This window comes from Nipponia nippon, unplaced genomic scaffold (genome assembly GCF_047370975.1).
Source record: "Nipponia nippon isolate SJK-2023a ecotype South Korea unplaced genomic scaffold, ASM4737097v1 scaffold_38, whole genome shotgun sequence".
NCBI classification, from domain to species: domain Eukaryota; kingdom Metazoa; phylum Chordata; class Aves; order Pelecaniformes; family Threskiornithidae; genus Nipponia; species Nipponia nippon.
The window spans coordinates 2022039-2040586 of NW_028262356.1; the positions used below are offsets into that span (position 1 = coordinate 2022039).

Genomic DNA, 18548 nt, shown 5'->3' on the forward strand with positions numbered 1-18548 from the left:
CCAAATCCTCTGGGGCCCCCCAAATCCTCCGCCCCCCCCCAAACTCCTCAGGGCCCCCCAAACCCCCCAATGAAGCCCCAGAGCCCCCCAATTCCCCCCTCCCGCCCCCCCAGGGACCCCCTAAATGACCCCAGGGCCCCCCCAAAATCATCAGGGACCCCCCCAAACCCCCAGGGCCCCCCAAATCCTCTGGGCCCCCCCAAAGTCCTCAGGGCCCCCCAAAATCCTCAGGGCCCCCCAAACCCCCCAATGAAGCCCCAGAGCCCCCCAAATCCCCTCTCCCGCCCCCCCAAGGGACCCCCTAAATGACCCCAGGGCCCCCCCAAAATCATCAGGGACCCCCCAAACCCCCAGGGCCCCCCAAATCCTCTGCCCCCCCCAAAGTCCTCAGGGCCCCCCAAAGTCCTCAGGGCCCCCCAAACCCCCCAATGAAGCCCCAGAGCCCCCCAAATCCCCCCTCCCGCCCCCCAGGGTCCCCCTAAATGACCCCAGGGCCCCCCCAAAATCATCAGGGACCCCCCAAACCCCCAGGGCCCCCCAAATCCTCTGCCCCCCCCCAAAGTCCTCAGGGCCCCCCAAAGTCCTCAGGGCCCCCCAAACCCCCCAATGAAGCCCCAGAGCCCCCCAAATCCCCCCTCCCGCCCCCCCAGGGTCCCCCTAAATGACCCCAGGGCCCCCCAAAATCATCAGGGACCCCCCAAACCCCCAGGGCCCCCCAAATCTTCTGGGCCCCCCCAAATCCTCCGCCCCCCTCCCAAACTCCTCAGGGCCCCCCAAACCCCCCAATGAAGCCCCAGAGCCCCCCAAATCCCCCCTCCCGCCCCCCCAGGGGACCCCTAAATGACCCCAGGGCCCCCCCAAAACCCCAAATATCGGGGTGCCCCCCCCCCCCCAACCCCCCCCTCCTCGCTCTGGGGGTCGGGGCTGGATTCGGACTCCGAGGACGTCGCCGCCTCCTTCAGCCATTTTTTCCTCTTTTTGGGGGGCGGCTCCGCTTTGACTTTGGGGGGCTTGGGTTTGGGTTTGGGGGGGCCGGGGGAGCCGGGGGGGGCCCGCGGGCCGGCGCGGGGGCCGGGGGTTCGGGTTTTTCGGTTTTGGGGGGTTTCTCGGGTTTGGGGGTTTCTCCGGCCTGGGGGGTTTCTCAGGGCGAGGGGGTTTTTCGGGGCGTTCGGGTTTGGGGTTTTTTTCGGGGGCTCCGGTTTGGGGGGGGGCGGGGCTTTGGGGCCGCTGGCTTTGGGTTGGCTCTGCCTCCTGGGGGGGGGCACAAAAAAAAAAGGGGGGGGGGGGTCAGGGGGTGGGGACCCCCCCCCAAAACGCCCTCGGGTTCTGGGGGTAATGGGGAGCCCCCCTCCCCCCCCCCAGGAGCCCCCCAATTCCCCCCTCCTGGACTGGGCGGCACTGGGGACCCCCCCCCCGAGTCCTCGGGGACAATGGGGACCCCCAGGACCCCCCGAGGTCATGGGGACAAAGGGGGCACCCCCAAAATGTCCCCCAGGTCCTCGGGGACATTGGGGACCCCCCCCCCAATTCACCCCCCCCAGGGCTTTGGGGACAACAGGGACACCCCCCGGTGTCCCCCTCCGTGTCCTCGGTGACCCCACCACGTCCCCAGCGTCCCCCAGTGTCCCCAGTGTCCCCAATGCTCCCAGTGTCCACAGTGTCGCCCAGTGTCCCCAGCGTCCCCCCATGTCCCCAGTGTCCCCAATGCTCCCAGTATCCCTGATGTCCCCGATGTCCCCAGTGCTCCCAGTGTCCCCAGCGTCCCTGATGCTCCCAGTGTCCCCCAATGTCCCCAGTGTCCCCCGATGTCCCGTGTCCCAGTGTCCCTGATGTCCCCCGTGTCCCCACTGTCCCCAATGCTCCCAGTGTCCCCAGTGTCCCCGATGTCCCCAATGCTCCCACTGTCCCCAATGTCCCCAGTGTCCCTGATGTCTCCGATGTGCTCCATGTCCCCGATGTCCCCAATGCTCCCAGTGTCCCCAGCGTCCCCGATGCTCCCAGTGTCCCCCAATGTCCCCAGTGTCCCCCGATGTCCCCCATGTCCCCAGTGTCCCTGATGTCCCCATGTCCCCAATGCTCCCAATGTCCCCAATGCTCCCGATGTCCCCAGTGTCCCCAATGCTCCCAGTGTCCCCCAATGTCCCCAGTGTCCCCAATGTCCCTGTGTCCCCCCGTATCCCCGATGTCCCCAATGTCCCCGATGTCCCCAACGTCCCCGATGTCCCCAACGTCCCCGACGTCCCCGTGTCCCCACCTGACGGCGGCCAGGGGCCAGTGCCAGGGCTTGCGGGAGCAGACCCGCACGTAGCCCCGTGGCCCCCGTGGCCCCCCGTACCCCCGACGTCCCCGATGTCCCCAGCGTCCCCGATGTCCCCAATGTCCCCAACGTCCCCGATGTCCCCAACGTCCCCGATGTCCCCGTGTCCCCACCTGACGGCGGCCAGGGGCCGGTGCCAGGGCTTGCGGGAGCAGACCCGCACGTAGCCCCGTGGCCCCCGTGTCCCCCCGTACCCCCGACGTCCCCGATGTCCCCAATGTCCCCGATGTCCCCAACGTCCCCGATGTCCCCAATGTCCCCAACGTCCCCGATGTCCCCGTGTCCCCACCTGACGGCGGCCAGGGGCCGGTGCCAGGGCTTGCGGGAGCAGACCCGCACGTAGCCCCGTGGCCCCCGTGGCCCCCCGTACCCCCGACGTCCCTGATGTCCCCAACGTCCCCGATGTCCCCAACGTCCCTGATGTCCCCAATGTCCCCAGCGTCCCCGACGTCCCCGTGTCCCCACCTGACGGCGGCCAGGGGCCGGTGCCAGGGCTTGCGGGAGCAGACCCGCACGTAGCCCCGTGGCCCCGTGTCCCCCCGTACGCCCGATGTCCCCAATGTCCCCAATGTCCCTGATGTCCCCAACGTCCCCGATGTCCCCAACGTCCCCGACGTCCCCGTGTCCCCACCTGACGGCGGCCAGGGGCCGGTGCCAGGGCTTGCGGGAGCAGACCCGCACGTAGTCCTTCTTGTTGACGTTCTCCAGGAACTTGACGTACAGGCGCTGGTACCGGTTCTTGGCGTCCCCGAAGTACCCCAGGTACTGGGGGGGCACGGGGGGGTCAGGGGGGACCCCAAAACCCCCGGCACCCCCCCCCCGGGACCCCCAAATACCCTCAGGGGCCCCCCCGCAACCCAAAACCCCCCCAGGACCCCCCTCAGGGCCCCCCCGCACCCCAAAACCCCCCCGGGACCCCCCAAATACCCCCAGGGACCCCCCTGCACCCCCCCCCGGGACCCCCCAAATACCCCCAGTTTCGGGGGGGGGGGGTCCCAGGTTTTGGGGGGGGTCCCCAGTTTCGGGGGGATCCCCAGTTTCAGGGGGGTTCCAGGTTTTGGGGGGATCCCCAGTTTCCGGGGGGGTCCCCAGTTTCGGGAGGGGGTCCCAGGTTTCGTGGGGGGGTCCCAGGTTTCGGGGGGGATCCCCAGTTTCAGGGGGGGTCCCAGGTTTCGGGGGGGTTCCAGGTTTCGGGGGGGTCCCCAGTTTCAGGGGGGTCCCAGCTTTTCGGGGGGGTCCCAGGTTTCGGGGGGTCCCCAGTTTCGGGGGGGGTCCCAGGTTTCGGGGGGGATCCCCAGTTTCGGGGGGGGTCCCAGGTTTCGGGGGGGGTCCAGGTTTCGGGGGGTCCCCAGTTTCAGGGGGGTCCCAGCTTTTCAGGGGGGTCCCAGGTTTCGGGGGGTCCCCAGTTTCGGGGGGGGTCCCCAGTTTCGGGGGGATCCCCAGTTTTGGGGGGGGTCCCCGGTTTCGGGGGGTTCCCAGCTTTTCAGGGGGGTCCCAGGTTTCGGGGAGGGGGGGTCCCGGTTTCGGGGGGATCCCCAGTTTTGGGGGGGGTCCCCGGTTTCGGGGGGTCCGGTTTTGGGGGGATCCCCAGTTTCGGGGGGGGTCCCGGTTTCGGGGGGTCCAGTTTCGGGGGTATCCCCAGTTTTGGGGGGGATCCCCAGTTTTGGGGGGGTTCCAGGTTTCGGGGGGTCCCAGGTTTTGGGGGGGTCCCCAGTTTCGGGGGGTCCCGGTTTTCAGGGGGGTCCAGTTTCGGGGGTATCCCCAATTTTGGGGGGATCCCCAGTTTTGGGGGGGTCCCTGGTTTCGGGGGGTTCCCAGCTTTTCAGGGGGGATCCCAGGTTTCGGGGAGGGGGGGTCCCGGTTTCGGGGGGATCCCCAGTTTTGGGGGGGGGGGTCCCCAGTTTCGGGGGGTTCCCAGCTTTTCAGGGCGGATCCCAGGTTTCGGGAGGGGGGGGGTCCCGGTTTCGGGGGGGGATCCCCGGTTTTGGGGGGATCCCCAGTTTCGGGGGGGTCCCAGTTTCGGGGGGGTCCAGTTTCGGGGGTATCCCCAGTTTTGGGGGGATCCCCAGTTTTGGGGGGGTCCCTGGTTTCGGGGGGTTCCCAGCTTTTCAGGGGGGTCCCAGGTTTCGGGGAGGGGGGGGGGGTCCCGGTTTCGGGGGGATCCCCAGTTTTGGGGGGGGTCCCCGGTTTCGGGGGGTTCCCAGCTTTTCAGGGGGGTCCCAGGTTTCGGGGAGGGGGGGTCCCGGTTTCGGGGGGATCCCCAGTTTTGGGGGGGGGTCCCCGGTTTCGGGGGGTTCCCAGCTTTTCAGGGGGGGTCCCAGGTTTCGGGGAGGGGGGGGGTCCCGGTTTCGGGGGGATCCCCAGTTTTGGGGGGGGTCCCCGGTTTCGGGGGGGTTCCCAGCTTTTCAGGGGGGGTCCCAGGTTTCGGGGAGGGGGGGGGGTCCCGGTTTCGGGGGGCCCCCACTCACGTTGCTGGTGGCGCAGAACTGCCGCTGCCCGTCCTTGATCTCGGGGGTGAACTTCTGCAGCAGCGCCTTCTGCACCCGCCAAATCGGGGGGGGCTCCCGGCCCGTCTGCAGCGCCAGCTGCCGCAGGGGGGGTCACGGGGGGGGCTGCACCCCCAAACCTGACCCCCGACCCCCCCAAACCTGACCCTGCCCCCCCCAGGCCACCCCGACCCCCCAAACCTGACCCCCACCCCCCAATCCTGACCCCCCACCCCCCCAGGCCACCCCGACCCCCCCCAAACCTGACTCTGCCCCCCCAGACCCCCCCAACCCCCCAAACTTGACCCCCACCCCCCAAACCTGACCCTGCCCCCCAACTCCCCCGACCCCCCCCAACCTGACCCCCACCCCCCCCCCAGGCCACCCCGACCCCCCAAACCTGACCCCCACCCCCCAATCCTGACCCCCACCCCCCCCCAGGCCATCCCGACCCCCCAAACCTGACCCCCGACCCCCCAAACCTGACCCTGCCCCCCCCAGGCCACCCCGACCCCCCAAACCTGACCCCCACCCCCCCAATCCTGACCCCCCACCCCCCCCAGGCCACCCCGACCCCCCAAACCTGACTCTGCCCCCCAGACCCCCCCAACCCCCCAAACTTGACCCCCACCCCCAAACCTGACCCTGCCCCCCCAACTCCCCCGACCCCCCAACCTGACCCCCACCCCCCCCCCAGGCCACCCCGACCCCCCAAACCTGACCCCCACCCCCCAATCCTGACCCCCACCCCCCCCCCCAGGCCATCCCGACCCCCCAAACCTGACCCCCACCCCCCAAACCTGACCCTGCCCCCCCAGGCCACCCCGACCCCCCAAACCTGACCCCCACCCCCCAATCCTGACCCCCACCCCCCCCCCCCAGGCCATCCCGACCCCCCCAAACCTGACTCTGCCCCCCCAGACCCCCCCAACCCCCAAACTTGACCCCACCCCCCCAAACCTGACCCTGCCCCCCCAACTCCCCCCGACCCCCCCAACCTGACCCCCACCCCCCCCCCCAGGCCACCCCGACCCCCCAAACCTGACCCCCACCCCCCCAATCCTGACCCCCACCCCCCCCCAGGCCATCCTGACCCCCCCAAACCTGACCCCCACCCCCCCAAACCTGACCCTGCCCCCCCAGGCCACCCCGACCCCCCAAACTTGACCCCCACCCCCCCCAGGCCACCCCGACCCCCCCAAAACCTGACACCCCCGCCCCCCCAAACCTGACCCCCACCCCCCCAGACCCCCCGACCCCCCAAACCTGACCCCCACCCCCCCAGACCTGACCCCCACCCCCCCAAACCTGACCCCCACCCCCCCCCCGACCCCCCCCCCCACCCCCCCCAAACCTGACCCCCACCCCCCAGACCCCCCCCGCCCCCCAAACCTCCTGACTCCCAGTCCCACCTAGACCCTCTCCCAGTGCCTCCCAGTAAGCACCAGTAACTCTACTGGGCCCTCCCAATGCCTTGCAGTCCCTTTCCCAGTGCATCCCAGTGCCTCCCAGTAAGCACCAGTAAGCACCAGTAAGCACGGGGCCCTCCCAATGCCTTGTGGTTCCTCTCCCAGTGCCTCCTCCTGACTCCCAGTGCCTCCCAGTGCCTCCTCCTGACTCCCAGTCCCACCTAGACCCCCTCCCAGTGCCTCCCAGGAAGCACCAGTAACTACTGGGTCCTTCTAATAACTTGCTATGCCTCTCCTAGTGCTTCCCAGTCACTCTCCCAGTGCCTCCCAGTGCCTCCCAGTGCCCACCTGGAGAGCCTGGATGTCCTCAATGCACACAACAAACGTTTCCCTCATGGAAGACGCCCTCCAGTTCCTCTCCCAGTGTCTCCCAGTGCTCCCAGTCCCTCTCCTAGTGCTTTCTCCTTACTCCCAATGCCTCCCAGTGCCTCCCAGTGCCTCCCAGTGCCCACCTGGAGAGCCTGGATGTCCACACGGACGACGAACTCGTCCCTCTCACGGAAGATGCCCTCCAGTCCCCCTCCCAGTGCTCCCAGTCCCCTTCCCAGGGCCTCTTCCTGACTCCCAGTGCCTCCCAGTGCCTCCCAGTGCTCCAGTCCCCTTCCCAGTGCCTCTTCCTGACTCCCAGTGCCTCCCAGTGCCTCCCAGTGCCCACCTGGAGAGCCTGGATGTCCTCCACGCGGACGACGAACGCGTCCCTCTCGCCGAAGATGCCCTCCAGTCCCCCTCCCAGTGCTCCCAGTGCCTCTTCCTGACTCCCAGTGCCTCCCAGTGCCTCCCAGTGCCTCCCAGTGCCCACCTGGAGAGCCTGGATGTCCTCCACGCGGACGACGAACTCGTCCCTCTCGCGGAAGATGCCCTCCAGTCCCCCTCCCAGTGCTCCCAGTGCCTCTTCCTGACTCCCAGTGCCTCCCAGTGCCTCCCAGTGCCTCCCAGTGCCCACCTGGAGAGCCTGGATGTCCTCCACGCGGACGACGAACTCGTCCCTCTCGCGGAAGATGCCCTCCAGTCCCCCTCCCAGTGCTCCCAGTCCCCTTCCCAGGGCCTCTTCCTGACTCCCAGTGCCTCCCAGTGCCTCCCAGTCCCTCCCAGTGCCCACCTTGAGAGCCTGGATGTCCTCCACGCGGACGACGAACTCGTCCCTCTCGCGGAAGATGCCCTCCAGTCCCCCTCCCAGTGCTCCCAGTCCCCTTCCCAGGGACTCTTCCTGACTCCCAGTGCCTCCCAGTGCTCCCAGTCCCCTTCCCAGGGCCTCTTCCTGACTCCCAGTGCCTCCCAGTGCTCCCAGTCCCCTTCCCAGTGCCTCTTCCTGACTCCCAGTGCCTCCCAGTGCCTCCCAGTCCCTCCCAGTGCCTCCCAGTGCCCACCTGGAGAGCCTGGATGTCCTCCACGCGGACGACGAACTCGTCCCTCTCGCGGAAGATGCCCTCCAGTCCCCCTCCCAGTGCTCCCAGTGCCTCTTCCTGACTCCCAGTGCCTCCCAGTGCCTCCCAGTGCCTCCCAGTGCCCACCTGGAGAGCCTGGATGTCCTCCACGCGGACGACGAACTCGTCCCTCTCGCGGAAGATGCCCTCCAGTCCCCCTCCCAGTGCTCCCAGTGCCTCTTCCTGACTCCCAGTGCCTCCCAGTGCCTCCCAGTGCCTCCCAGTGCCCACCTGGAGAGCCTGGATGTCCTCCACGCGGACGACGAACTCGTCCCTCTCGCGGAAGATGCCCTCCAGTCCCCCTCCCAGTGCTCCCAGTCCCCTTCCCAGGGACTCTTCCTGACTCCCAGTGCCTCCCAGTGCTCCCAGTCCCCTTCCCAGGGCCTCTTCCTGACTCCCAGTGCCTCCCAGTGCTCCCAGTCCCCTTCCCAGTGCCTCTTCCTGACTCCCAGTGCCTCCCAGTGCCTCCCAGTCCCTCCCAGTGCCTCCCAGTGCCCACCTGGAGAGCCTGGATGTCCTCCACGCGGACGACGAACTCGTCCCTCTCGCCGAAGATGCCCTCCAGTCCCCCTCCCAGTGCTCCCAGTGCCTCTTCCTGACTCCCAGTGCCTCCCAGTGCCTCCCAGTGCCCACCTGGAGAGCCTGGATGTCCTCCACGCGGACGACGAACTCATCCCTCTCGCGGAAGATGCCCTCCAGTCCCCCTCCCAGTGCTCCCAGTGCCTCTTCCTGACTCCCAGTGCCTCCCAGTGCCTCCCAGTGCCCACCTGGAGAGCCTGGATGTCCTCCACGCGGACGACGAACTCGTCCCTCTCGCCGAAGATGCCCTCCAGTCCCCCTCCCAGTGCTCCCAGTGCCTCTTCCTGACTCCCAGTGCCTCCCAGTGCCTCCCAGTGCCCACCTTGAGAGCCTGGATGTCCTCCACGCGGACGACGAACTCGTCCCTCTCGCGGAAGATGCCCTCCAGTCCCCCTCCCAGTGCTCCCAGTGCCTCTTCCTGACTCCCAGTGCCTCCCAGTGCCTCCCAGTGCCCACCTTGAGAGCCTGGATGTCCTCCACGCGGACGACGAACTCGTCCCTCTCGCGGAAGATGCCCTCCAGTCCCCCTCCCAGTGCTCCCAGTCCCCTTCCCAGGGCCTCTTCCTGACTCCCAGTGCCTCCCAGTGCTCCCAGTCCCCTTCCCAGGGCCTCTTCCTGACTCCCAGTGCCTCCCAGTGCTCCCAGTCCCCTTCCCAGTGCCTCTTCCTGACTCCCAGTGCCTCCCAGTGCCTCCCAGTCCCTCCCAGTGCCTCCCAGTGCCCACCTGGAGAGCCTGGATGTCCTCCACGCGGACGACGAACTCGTCCCTCTCGCGGAAGATGCCCTCCAGTCCCCCTCCCAGTGCTCCCAGTGCCTCTTCCTGACTCCCAGTGCCTCCCAGTGCCTCCCAGTGCCTCCCAGTGCCCACCTTGAGAGCCTGGATGTCCTCCACGCGGACGACGAACTCATCCCTCTCGCGGAAGATGCCCTCCAGTCCCCCTCCCAGTGCTCCCAGTCCCCTTCCCAGGGACTCTTCCTGACTCCCAGTGCCTCCCAGTGCTCCCAGTCCCCTTCCCAGTGCCTCTTCCTGACTCCCAGTGCCTCCCAGTCCCTCCCAGTGCCTCCCAGTGCCCACCTGGAGAGCCTGGATGTCCTCCACGCGGACGACGAACTCGTCCCTCTCGCGGAAGATGCCCTCCAGTCCCCCTCCCAGTGCTCCCAGTGCCTCTTCCTGACTCCCAGTGCCTCCCAGTGCCTCCCAGTGCCCACCTGGAGAGCCTGGATGTCCTCCACGCGGACGACGAACTCGTCCCTCTCGCGGAAGATGCCCTCCAGTCCCCCTCCCAGTGCTCCCAGTCCCCTTCCCAGGGCCTCTTCCTGACTCCCAGTGCCTCCCAGTGCCTCCCAGTGCCTCCCAGTGCCCACCTTGAGAGCCTGGATGTCCTCCACGCGGACGACGAACTCGTCCCTCTCGCGGAAGATGCCCTCTCCGCCGCTCTCGGCCTCGTCCTCGTCGGTGTCCCCGCAGACGGCCGCCGTCTCCTGTTTCTTGGCCAGATGAAGCGGCCGCGAGTCCTCGGGCTCCTCCCGCTCGGGGGACGCGGGGGCCACCGGCTCGGGGGGGGCTTTGGCCACCGGGGGGGACGCTGGGGCCACCGAAGTCACCGTAGCCACCGGGGCGGGGGGTTCGGGCTGGGAGCTCTCCGAGGGCGCGGGGCTCGGTGGCTTCTCCTCCGGCGGGGGGACGTCTGGAGGGGGACACACGGGGGGGGTCAGGGGACAGCGGGGGAGGGGGGGGGGGCCTTCCCCAAGGGTTTGGGGGGTCCCAGGGGCACCCAGCCCCACCCAGAGGCTCCCAGGGGCACCCAGCCCCCCAGGAGGGTCCCAAGGGTCCCTGGGGGGGGTCTCTACGGGCCCAGGAGGGTCCCAGGGGCACCCAGCCCCACCCAGTGGGTCCCAGGAGGGTCCTGGGGGTCTCTGTGTACCCCAGGAGGGTCCCAGGGGCTCTCTATGGGTCCCAGGGGCTCTCTATGGGTCCCAGGAGGTCGCTATGGGTCCCAGAAGGTCACTATGGGTCCCAGCAGCTCTCTATGGGTCCCAGTGACTCCCAGCAGCTCTCTATGGGTCCCAGCAGCTCTCTATGGGTCCCAGGAGGTCGCTATGGGTCCCAGGAGCTCTCTATGGGTCCCAGTAACTCCCAGCAGCTCTCTATGGGTCCCAGGAGCTCTCTATGGGTCCCAGAAGGTCACTATGGGTCCCAGGAGCTCTCTATGGGTCCCAGGAGCTCTCTATGGGTCCCAGCAGCTCTCTATGGGTCCCAGGAGGTCACTATGGGTCCCAGCAGCTCTCTATGGGTCCCAGGAGGTCTCTATGGGTCCCAGAAGCTCACTATGGGTCCCAGGAGGTCTCTATGGGTCCCAGAAGGTCACTAGGGGTCCCAGGAGTTCACTATGGGTCCCAGGAGCTCTCTATGGGTCCCAGAAGGTCACTATGGGTCCCAGGAGTTCACTATGGGTCCCAGGAGCTCTCTATGGGTCCCAGGAGGTCTCTATGGGTCCCAGTGACTCCCAGCAGCTCTCTATGGGTCCCAGCAGCTCTCTATGGGTCCCAGGAGCTCTCTATGGGTCCCAGCAGCTCTCTATGGGTCCCAGTGACTCCCAGCAGCTCTCTATGGGTCCCAGCAGCTCTCTATGGGTCCCAGGAGCTCTCTATGGGTCCCAGTAACTCCCAGCAGCTCTCTATGGGTCCCAGGAGCTCTCTATGGGTCCCAGAAGGTCACTATGGGTCCCAGGAGCTCTCTATGGGTCCCAGAAGGTCACTATGGGTCCCAGGAGTTCACTATGGGTCCCAGCAGCTCTCTATGGGTCCCAGTGACTCCCAGCAGCTCTCTATGGGTCCCAGCAGCTCTCTATGGGTCCCAGGAGGTCACTATGGGTCCCAGAAGGTCACTATGGGTCCCAGCAGCTCTCTATGGGTCCCAGTGACTCCCAGCAGCTCTCTATGGGTCCCAGGAGGTCACTATGGGTCCCAGAAGGACACTATGGGTCCCAGCAGCTCTCTATGGGTCCCAGGAGGTCACTATGGGTCCCAGAAGGACACTATGGGTCCCAGGGGCTCTCTATGGGTCCCAGGAGGTCACTATGGGTCCCAGCAGCTCTCTATGGGTCCCAGAAGGTCACTATGGGTCCCAGCAGCTCTCTATGGGTCCCAGAAGGTCACTATGGATCCCAGCAGCTCTCTATGGGTCCCAGGAGGTCTCTATGGGTCCCAGAAGGTCACTATGGGTCCCAGCAGCTCTCTATGGGTCCCAGGAGCTCTCTATGGGTCCCAGTGACTCCCAGCAGCTCTCTATGGGTCCCAGGTCGCTATGGGTCCCAGGAGGTCACTAGGGGTCCCAGGGGCTCTCTATGGGTCCCAGGGGCTCTCTATGGGTCCCAGTGACTCCCAGCAGCTCTCTATGGGTCCCAGGAGCTCTCTATGGGTCCCAGAAGGTCACTATGGGTCCCAGGAGGTGACTAGGGGTCCCAGGAGGTCTCTATGGGTCCCAGCAGCTCTCTATGGGTCGCAGGAGGTCACTATGGGTCCCAGGAGCTCTCTATGGGTCCCAGGAGCTCTCTATGGGTCCCAGGTCGCTATGGGTCCCAGGAGGTCACTAGGGGTCCCAGGGGCTCTCTATGGGTCCCAGGAGGTCACTAGGGGTCCCAGCAGCTCTCTATGGGTCCCAGGAGGTCTCTATGGGTCCCAGGAGCTCTCTAGGGGTCCCAGTGACTCCCAGCAGCTCTCTATGGGTCCCAGGAGCTCTCTATGGGTCCCAGAAGGTCACTATGGGTCCCAGCAGCTCTCTATGGGTCCCAGGAGCTCTCTATGGGTCCCAGAAGGTCACTATGGGTCCCAGGAGGTCTCTATGGGTCCCAGAAGGTCACTATGGGTCCCAGCAGCTCTCTATGGGTCCCAGTGACTCCCAGCAGCTCTCTATGGGTCCCAGGTCGCTATGGGTCCCAGGAGGTCACTAGGGGTCCCAGGGGCTCTCTATGGGTCCCAGGAGGTCTCTATGGGTCCCAGTGACTCCCAGCAGCTCTCTATGGGTCCCAGCAGCTCTCTATGGGTCCCAGGAGCTCTCTATGGGTCCCAGGGGCTCTCTATGGGTCCCAGGAGGTCACTAGGGGTCCCAGGAGGTCTCTATGGGTCCCAGCAGCTCTCTATGGGTCGCAGGAGGTCACTATGGGTCCCAGGAGCTCTCTATGGGTCCCAGAAGGTCACTATGGGTCCCAGCAGCTCTCTATGGGTCCCAGGAGCTCTCTATGGGTCCCAGAAGGTCACTATGGGTCCCAGGAGTTCACTATGGGTCCCAGCAGCTCTCTATGGGTCCCAGGAGGTCTCTATGGGTCCCAGTGACTCCCAGCAGCTCTCTATGGGTCCCAGCAGCTCTCTATGGGTCCCAGGAGCTCTCTATGGGTCCCAGGAGGTCTCTATGGGTCCCAGTGACTCCCAGCAGCTCTCTATGGGTCCCAGGAGCTCTCTATGGGTCCCAGGAGGTCTCTATGGGTCCCAGTGACTCCCAGCAGCTCTCTATGGGTCCCAGGAGCTCTCTATGGGTCCCAGAAGGTCACTATGGGTCCCAGGAGCTCTCTATGGGTCCCAGAAGGTCACTATGGGTCCCAGGAGTTCACTATGGGTCCCAGCAGCTCTCTATGGGTCCCAGTGACTCCCAGCAGCTCTCTATGGGTCCCAGCAGCTCTCTATGGGTCCCAGGAGGTCACTATGGGTCCCAGAAGGTCACTATGGGTCCCAGCAGCTCTCTATGGGTCCCAGTGACTCCCAGCAGCTCTCTATGGGTCCCAGGAGGTCACTATGGGTCCCAGAAGGACACTATGGGTCCCAGCAGCTCTCTATGGGTCCCAGGAGGTCACTATGGGTCCCAGAAGGACACTATGGGTCCCAGGGGCTCTCTATGGGTCCCAGGAGGTCACTATGGGTCCCAGCAGCTCTCTATGGGTCCCAGAAGGTCACTATGGGTCCCAGCAGCTCTCTATGGGTCCCAGAAGGTCACTATGGATCCCAGCAGCTCTCTATGGGTCCCAGGAGGTCTCTATGGGTCCCAGAAGGTCACTATGGGTCCCAGGAGGTCTCTATGGGTCCCAGAAGGTCACTATGGGTCCCAGCAGCTCTCTATGGGTCCCAGGAGCTCTCTATGGGTCCCAGTGACTCCCAGCAGCTCTCTATGGGTCCCAGGTCGCTATGGGTCCCAGGAGGTCACTAGGGGTCCCAGGGGCTCTCTATGGGTCCCAGGGGCTCTCTATGGGTCCCAGTGACTCCCAGCAGCTCTCTATGGGTCCCAGGAGCTCTCTATGGGTCCCAGAAGGTCACTATGGGTCCCAGGAGGTGACTAGGGGTCCCAGGAGGTCTCTATGGGTCCCAGCAGCTCTCTATGGGTCGCAGGAGGTCACTATGGGTCCCAGGAGCTCTCTATGGGTCCCGGGGGCTCCCAGGTCGATCCCTCCGGATCCCCACGCGGAACCGGAGGGCGAGGGGGGCGCGGGGCCGTCTCGAGCAGAGCCCACGCACCGGCGGGGTCGGGGTCCTTGCGGTCGGCGGGGTCGTAGAGGGCGGAGATGGCGGAGGAGATGCTCTTCTGCAGGTCCTGGTTCTTGCTGACGGAGTCTTCCTCGTCGGAGGAGAAGGAAGGCAGCGTCTCCAGGTTGCGTTTCAGCTCCTCGTCCAGGCGTTTGCAAGGACTGGGACACGCCATGACCAAACCCTCGCTCTCCGTCCCCTCCAGCCCCCCGGGTAATATCGGGGGGCCGACGGCGAAGGGGGCGGCGGGGGGGACGCGGGGGGTCTTGGAGGGGCTGGCGGCGGCGGCGGCGGCGGCGGCGGCGGGGGGCAAAGCCTGGCGTTTGCCGGATTTGAGGAAATCCAGGAAGGAAGCCATGAAACCCGACTTCATCTCCGGTTGTTTCTCCTCTACCTCCTTGATTTTCTGTTTGATGCGTTCTCGCGTCTGGGTGGTGTCGAGGGGGGCGTCGGGGGCTGGGGGGGGGGCGCCCGGGCCGGGGGGAACCCCCCCTTCCGAGGGCAGCGGGCCCTCCCCCGCCTTCGGCACCGCCAGCTTGATCTGGGGGGGGGGGAGGGGGTGTTAGGGGGGCTCCCCGGGGTGGACTGGGGGCCACAGGGACCCCCAGTGTCTCCCAGTGCCCCCCAGGAGCTCCCAGTGCCCCCCAGTATCTCCCAGTGACCCCCAGGAGCTCCCAGTGACCCCCAGGAGCTCCCAGTGCCACCCCAGGAGCATCCAGTGTCCCCAGTATCTCCCAGTGACCACCCAGTATCTCCCAGTGACCCCCAGGAGCTCCCAGTGACCCCCAGGAGCTCCCAGTGCCACCCCAGGAGCATCCAGTGTCCCCCAGTATCTCCCAGTGACCCCCAGGAGCTCCCAGTGCCCCCCCAGGAGCATCCAGTGTCCCCAGTATCTCCCAGTGACCCCCAGGAGCTCCCAGTGCCACCCCAGGAGCTCCCAGTGCCCCCCAGTATCTCCCAGTGACCCCCCAGGAGCTCCCAGTGCCCCCCCAGGAGCTCCCAGTGACCCCCCAGGAGCTCCCAGTGCCCCTCCCAGGAGCATCCAGTGTCCCCAGTATCTCCCAGTGACCCCCAGGAGCTCCCAGTGCCCCCCATCATCTCCCAGTGCCACCCCAGGAGCATCCAGTGTCCCCAGTATCTCCCAGTGACCCCCACGAGCTCCCAGTGCCCCCCCAGAAGCATCCAGTGTCCCCAGTATCTCCCAGTGCCCCCCCAGGAGCTCCCAGTGCCCCCCCAGGAGCTCCCAGTGCCACCCCAGGAGCATCCAGTGTCCCCAGTATCTCCCAGTGTCCCCAGTATCTCCCAGTGACCCCCAGGAGCTCCCAGTGCCACCCCAGGAGCATCCAGTGCCCCCCCAGGAGCTCCCAGTGCCACCCCAGGAGCATCCAGTGTCCCCAGCATCTCCCAGTGCCCCCCCCCAGTATCTCCCAGTGCCCCCCCCTATCTCCCAGTGACCCCCAGTGGCTCCCAGTGCCCCCCATCATCTCCCAGTGCCCCCCATCATCTCCCAGTGCCCCCCAGTATCTCCCAGTGACCCCCAGTATCTCCCAGTGATCCCCAGTGTCTCCCAGTGACCCCCAGGAGCTCCCAGTGCCACCCCAGGAGCATCCAGTGTCCCCAGTATCTCCCAGTGACCCCCCAGGAGCTCCCAGTGACCCCCAGTATCTCCCAGTGACCCCCAGGAGCTCCCAGTGACCCCCAGGAGCTCCCAGTGCCCCTCCCAGGAGCATCCACTGTCCCCAGTATCTCCCAGTGACCCCCAGGAGCTCCCAGTGCCCCCCATCATCTCCCAGTGCCACCCCAGGAGCATCCAGTGTCCCCAGTATCTCCCAGTGACCACCCAGTATCTCCCAGTGACCCCCAGGAGCTCCCAGTGACCCCCATCATCTCCCAGTTCCACCCCAGGAGCATCCAGTGTCCCCAGTATCTCGCAGTGACCCCCCAGGAGCTCCCAGTGCCCCTCCCAGGAGCATCCAGTGTCCCCAGTATCTCCCAGTGACCCCCAGGAGCTCCCAGTGACCCCCAGGAGCTCCCAGTGCCACCCCAGGAGCATCCAGTGTCCCCAGTATCTCCCAGTGACCCCCCAGGAGCTCCCAGTGCCCCTCCCAGGAGCATCCAGTGTCCCCAGTATCTCCCAGTGACCCCCAGGAGCTCCCAGTGACCCCCAGCATCTCCCAGTGCCACCCCAGGAGCATCCAGTGTCCCCAGTATCTCCCAGTGCCCCCCCAGTATCTCCCAGTGCCACCCCAGGAGCATCCAGTGCCCCCCCATCATCTCCCAGTGCCACCCCAGGAGCATCCAGTGTCCCCAGTATCTCCCAGTGCCCCCCATCATCTCCCAGTGCCACCCCAGGAGCATCCAGTGTCCCCAGTATCTCCCAGTGACCCCCACGAGCTCCCAGTGCCCCCCCAGAAGCATCCAGTGTCCCCAGTATCTCCCAGTGCCCCCCCAGGAGCTCCCAGTGCCCCCCCAGGAGCTCCCAGTGCCACCCCAGGAGCATCCAGTGTCCCCAGTATGTCCCAGTGACCCCCCAGGAGCTCCCAGTGCCCCTCCCAGGAGCATCCACTGTCCCCAGTATCTCCCAGTGACCCCCAGGAGCTCCCAGTGCCCCCCATCATCTCCCAGTGCCACCCCAGGAGCATCCAGTGTCCCCAGTATCTCCCAGTGCCCCCCCAGTATCTCCCAGTGACCCCCAGGAGCTCCCAGTGACCCCCATCATCTCCCAGTGCCCCTCCCAGGAGCATCCAGTGTCCCCAGTATCTCCCAGTGACCCCCACGAGCTCCCAGTGACCCCCATCATCTCCCAGTGCCACCCCAGGAGCATCCAGTGTCCCCAGTATCTCCCAGTGACCCCCACGAGCTCCCAGTGACCCCCAGGAGCTCCCAGTGCCCCCCATCATCTCCCAGTGCCCCCCCAGGAGCATCCAGTGTCCCCAGTATCTCCCAGTGACCCCCAGGAGCTCCCAGTGCCACCCCAGTATCTCCCAGTGCCCCCCCAGTATCTCCCAGTGACCCCCAGGAGCTCCCAGTGCCCCCCCAGGAGCTCCCAGTGCCACCCCAGGAGCATCCAGTGTCCCCAGTATCTCCCAGTGTCCCCAGTATCTCCCAGTGACCCCCAGGAGCTCCCAGTGCCACCCCAGGAGCATCCAGTGCCCCCCCAGCATCTCCCAGTGCCACCCCAGGAGCATCCAGTGTCCCCAGCATCTCCCAGTGCCCCCCCAGTATCTCCCAGTGCCCCCCTATCTCCCAGTGACCCCCAGTGGCTCCCAGTGCCCCCCATCATCTCCCAGTGCCCCCCATCATCTCCCAGTGCCCCCCAGTATCTCCCAGTGACCCCCAGCATCTCCCAGTGACCCCCAGTGTCTCCCAGTGACCCCCAGGAGCTCCCAGTGCCACCCCAGGAGCATCCAGTGTCCCCAGTATCTCCCAGTGACCCCCCAGGAGCTCCCAGTGACCCCCAGTATCTCCCAGTGACCCCCCAGGAGCTCCCAGTGCCACCCCAGGAGCATCCAGTGTCCCCAGTATCTCCCAGTGACCCCCAGGAGCTCCCAGTGACCCCCAGGAGCATCCAGTGTCCCCAGTATCTCCCAGTGACCCCCAGGAGCTCCCAGTGCCACCCCAGGAGCATCCAGTGTCCCCAGTATCTCCCAGTGACCCCCCAGGAGCTCCCAGTGCCACCCCAGGAGCTCCCAGTGCCACCCCAGGAGCATCCAGTGTCCCCAGTATCTCCCAGTGACCCCCAGGAGCTCCCAGTGACCCCCAGGAGCTCCCAGTGCCACCCCAGGAGCATCCAGTGCCCCCCAGGAGCTCCCAGTGCCACCCCAGGAGCATCCAGTGTCTCCAGCATCTCCCAGTGCCCCCCCCCAGTATCTCCCAGTGCCCCCCCCATCTCCCAGTGACCCCCAGTGGCTCCCAGTGCCCCCCATCATCTCCCAGTGACCCCCAGGAGCTCCCAATGACCCCCAGGAGCTCCCAGTGCCCCCCAGGAGCACCCAGTGCCCCCCCAGGAGCTCCCAGTGCCCCCTAGTATCTCCCAGTGCCCCCACTATCTCCCAGTGTCCCCCCAGGAGCTCCCAGGGCCCCCATTAGTTCCCAGTGCCCCCCAGGAGCATCCAGTGTCCCCAATATCTCCCAGTGCCCCCCAGGAGCTCCCAGTGCACCCCAAGGAGCTCCCAGTGCCCCCTAAGGACCTCCCAGTGCCCCCATTATCTCCCTGTACCCCCCAAGGACCTCCCAGTGCCCCCCCAGTATCTCCCAGTGCGCCCATTATCTTCCAGCTCCCCAATTGTCCTGTCATGCCCTAAACACTCTCAAAGCCCCGCCAGTACTTACCAGTAACCCCCAGGAGCTCCCAGTGCCCCCAAGAGCTCCCAGTACTCCAGTAACCCTTTGTACCACACCCTAACCCCCCCCGCCCCGAGCCCCCCGGTACTTACCAGTGCCCCCCCCAGTCCATTCCACTGTCCCCCAGTTCCTCCCAGTGCCCCAACAATCACCCCAAAACTCTCCCCAATACTGACCAGTGCCCCCCCAGTCCATTCCACTGTCCCCCAGTTCCTCCCAGTGCCCCAACAATCACCCCAAAACTCTCCCCAATACTGACCAGTGCCCCCCCCAGTCCATTCCACTGTCCCCCAGTTCCTCCCAGTGCCCCAACAATCACCCCAAAACTCTCCCCAATACTGACCAGTGCCCCCCCAGTCCATTCCACTGTCCCCCAGTTCCTCCCAGTGCCCCAACAATCACCCCAAAACTCTCC

General features: G+C 66.5%; 1 protein-coding gene across 3 annotated transcripts in view; it reads right to left on the bottom strand.

Annotated features, from left to right (window-relative positions):
* PRR12 (proline rich 12) overlaps nucleotides 1–18548 on the bottom strand; it is a 41238-nt gene that overhangs the window by 8720 nt on the left and 13970 nt on the right. For 2 of the 3 annotated variants that reach the window (XR_015707934.1, XR_015707935.1), the window contains exons 5-8: nucleotides 13781–14330; nucleotides 9641–9963; nucleotides 4786–4902; nucleotides 2949–3082 (exon numbers count right to left, since the gene is read on the bottom strand). Coding sequence is in view for 1 of the 3 variants with exons in the window: in XM_087773155.1 (XP_087629281.1) it covers nucleotides 902–1251; nucleotides 2949–3082; nucleotides 4786–4902; nucleotides 9641–9963; nucleotides 13781–14330 (1474 nt within the window). In the remaining 2 variants the exon portion in view is untranslated. Of the gene's footprint in view, nucleotides 1–901; nucleotides 1252–2948; nucleotides 3083–4785; nucleotides 4903–9640; nucleotides 9964–13780; nucleotides 14331–18548 lie in introns of all 3 variants that reach the window. The other variant, XM_087773155.1, reaches the window with a different exon arrangement.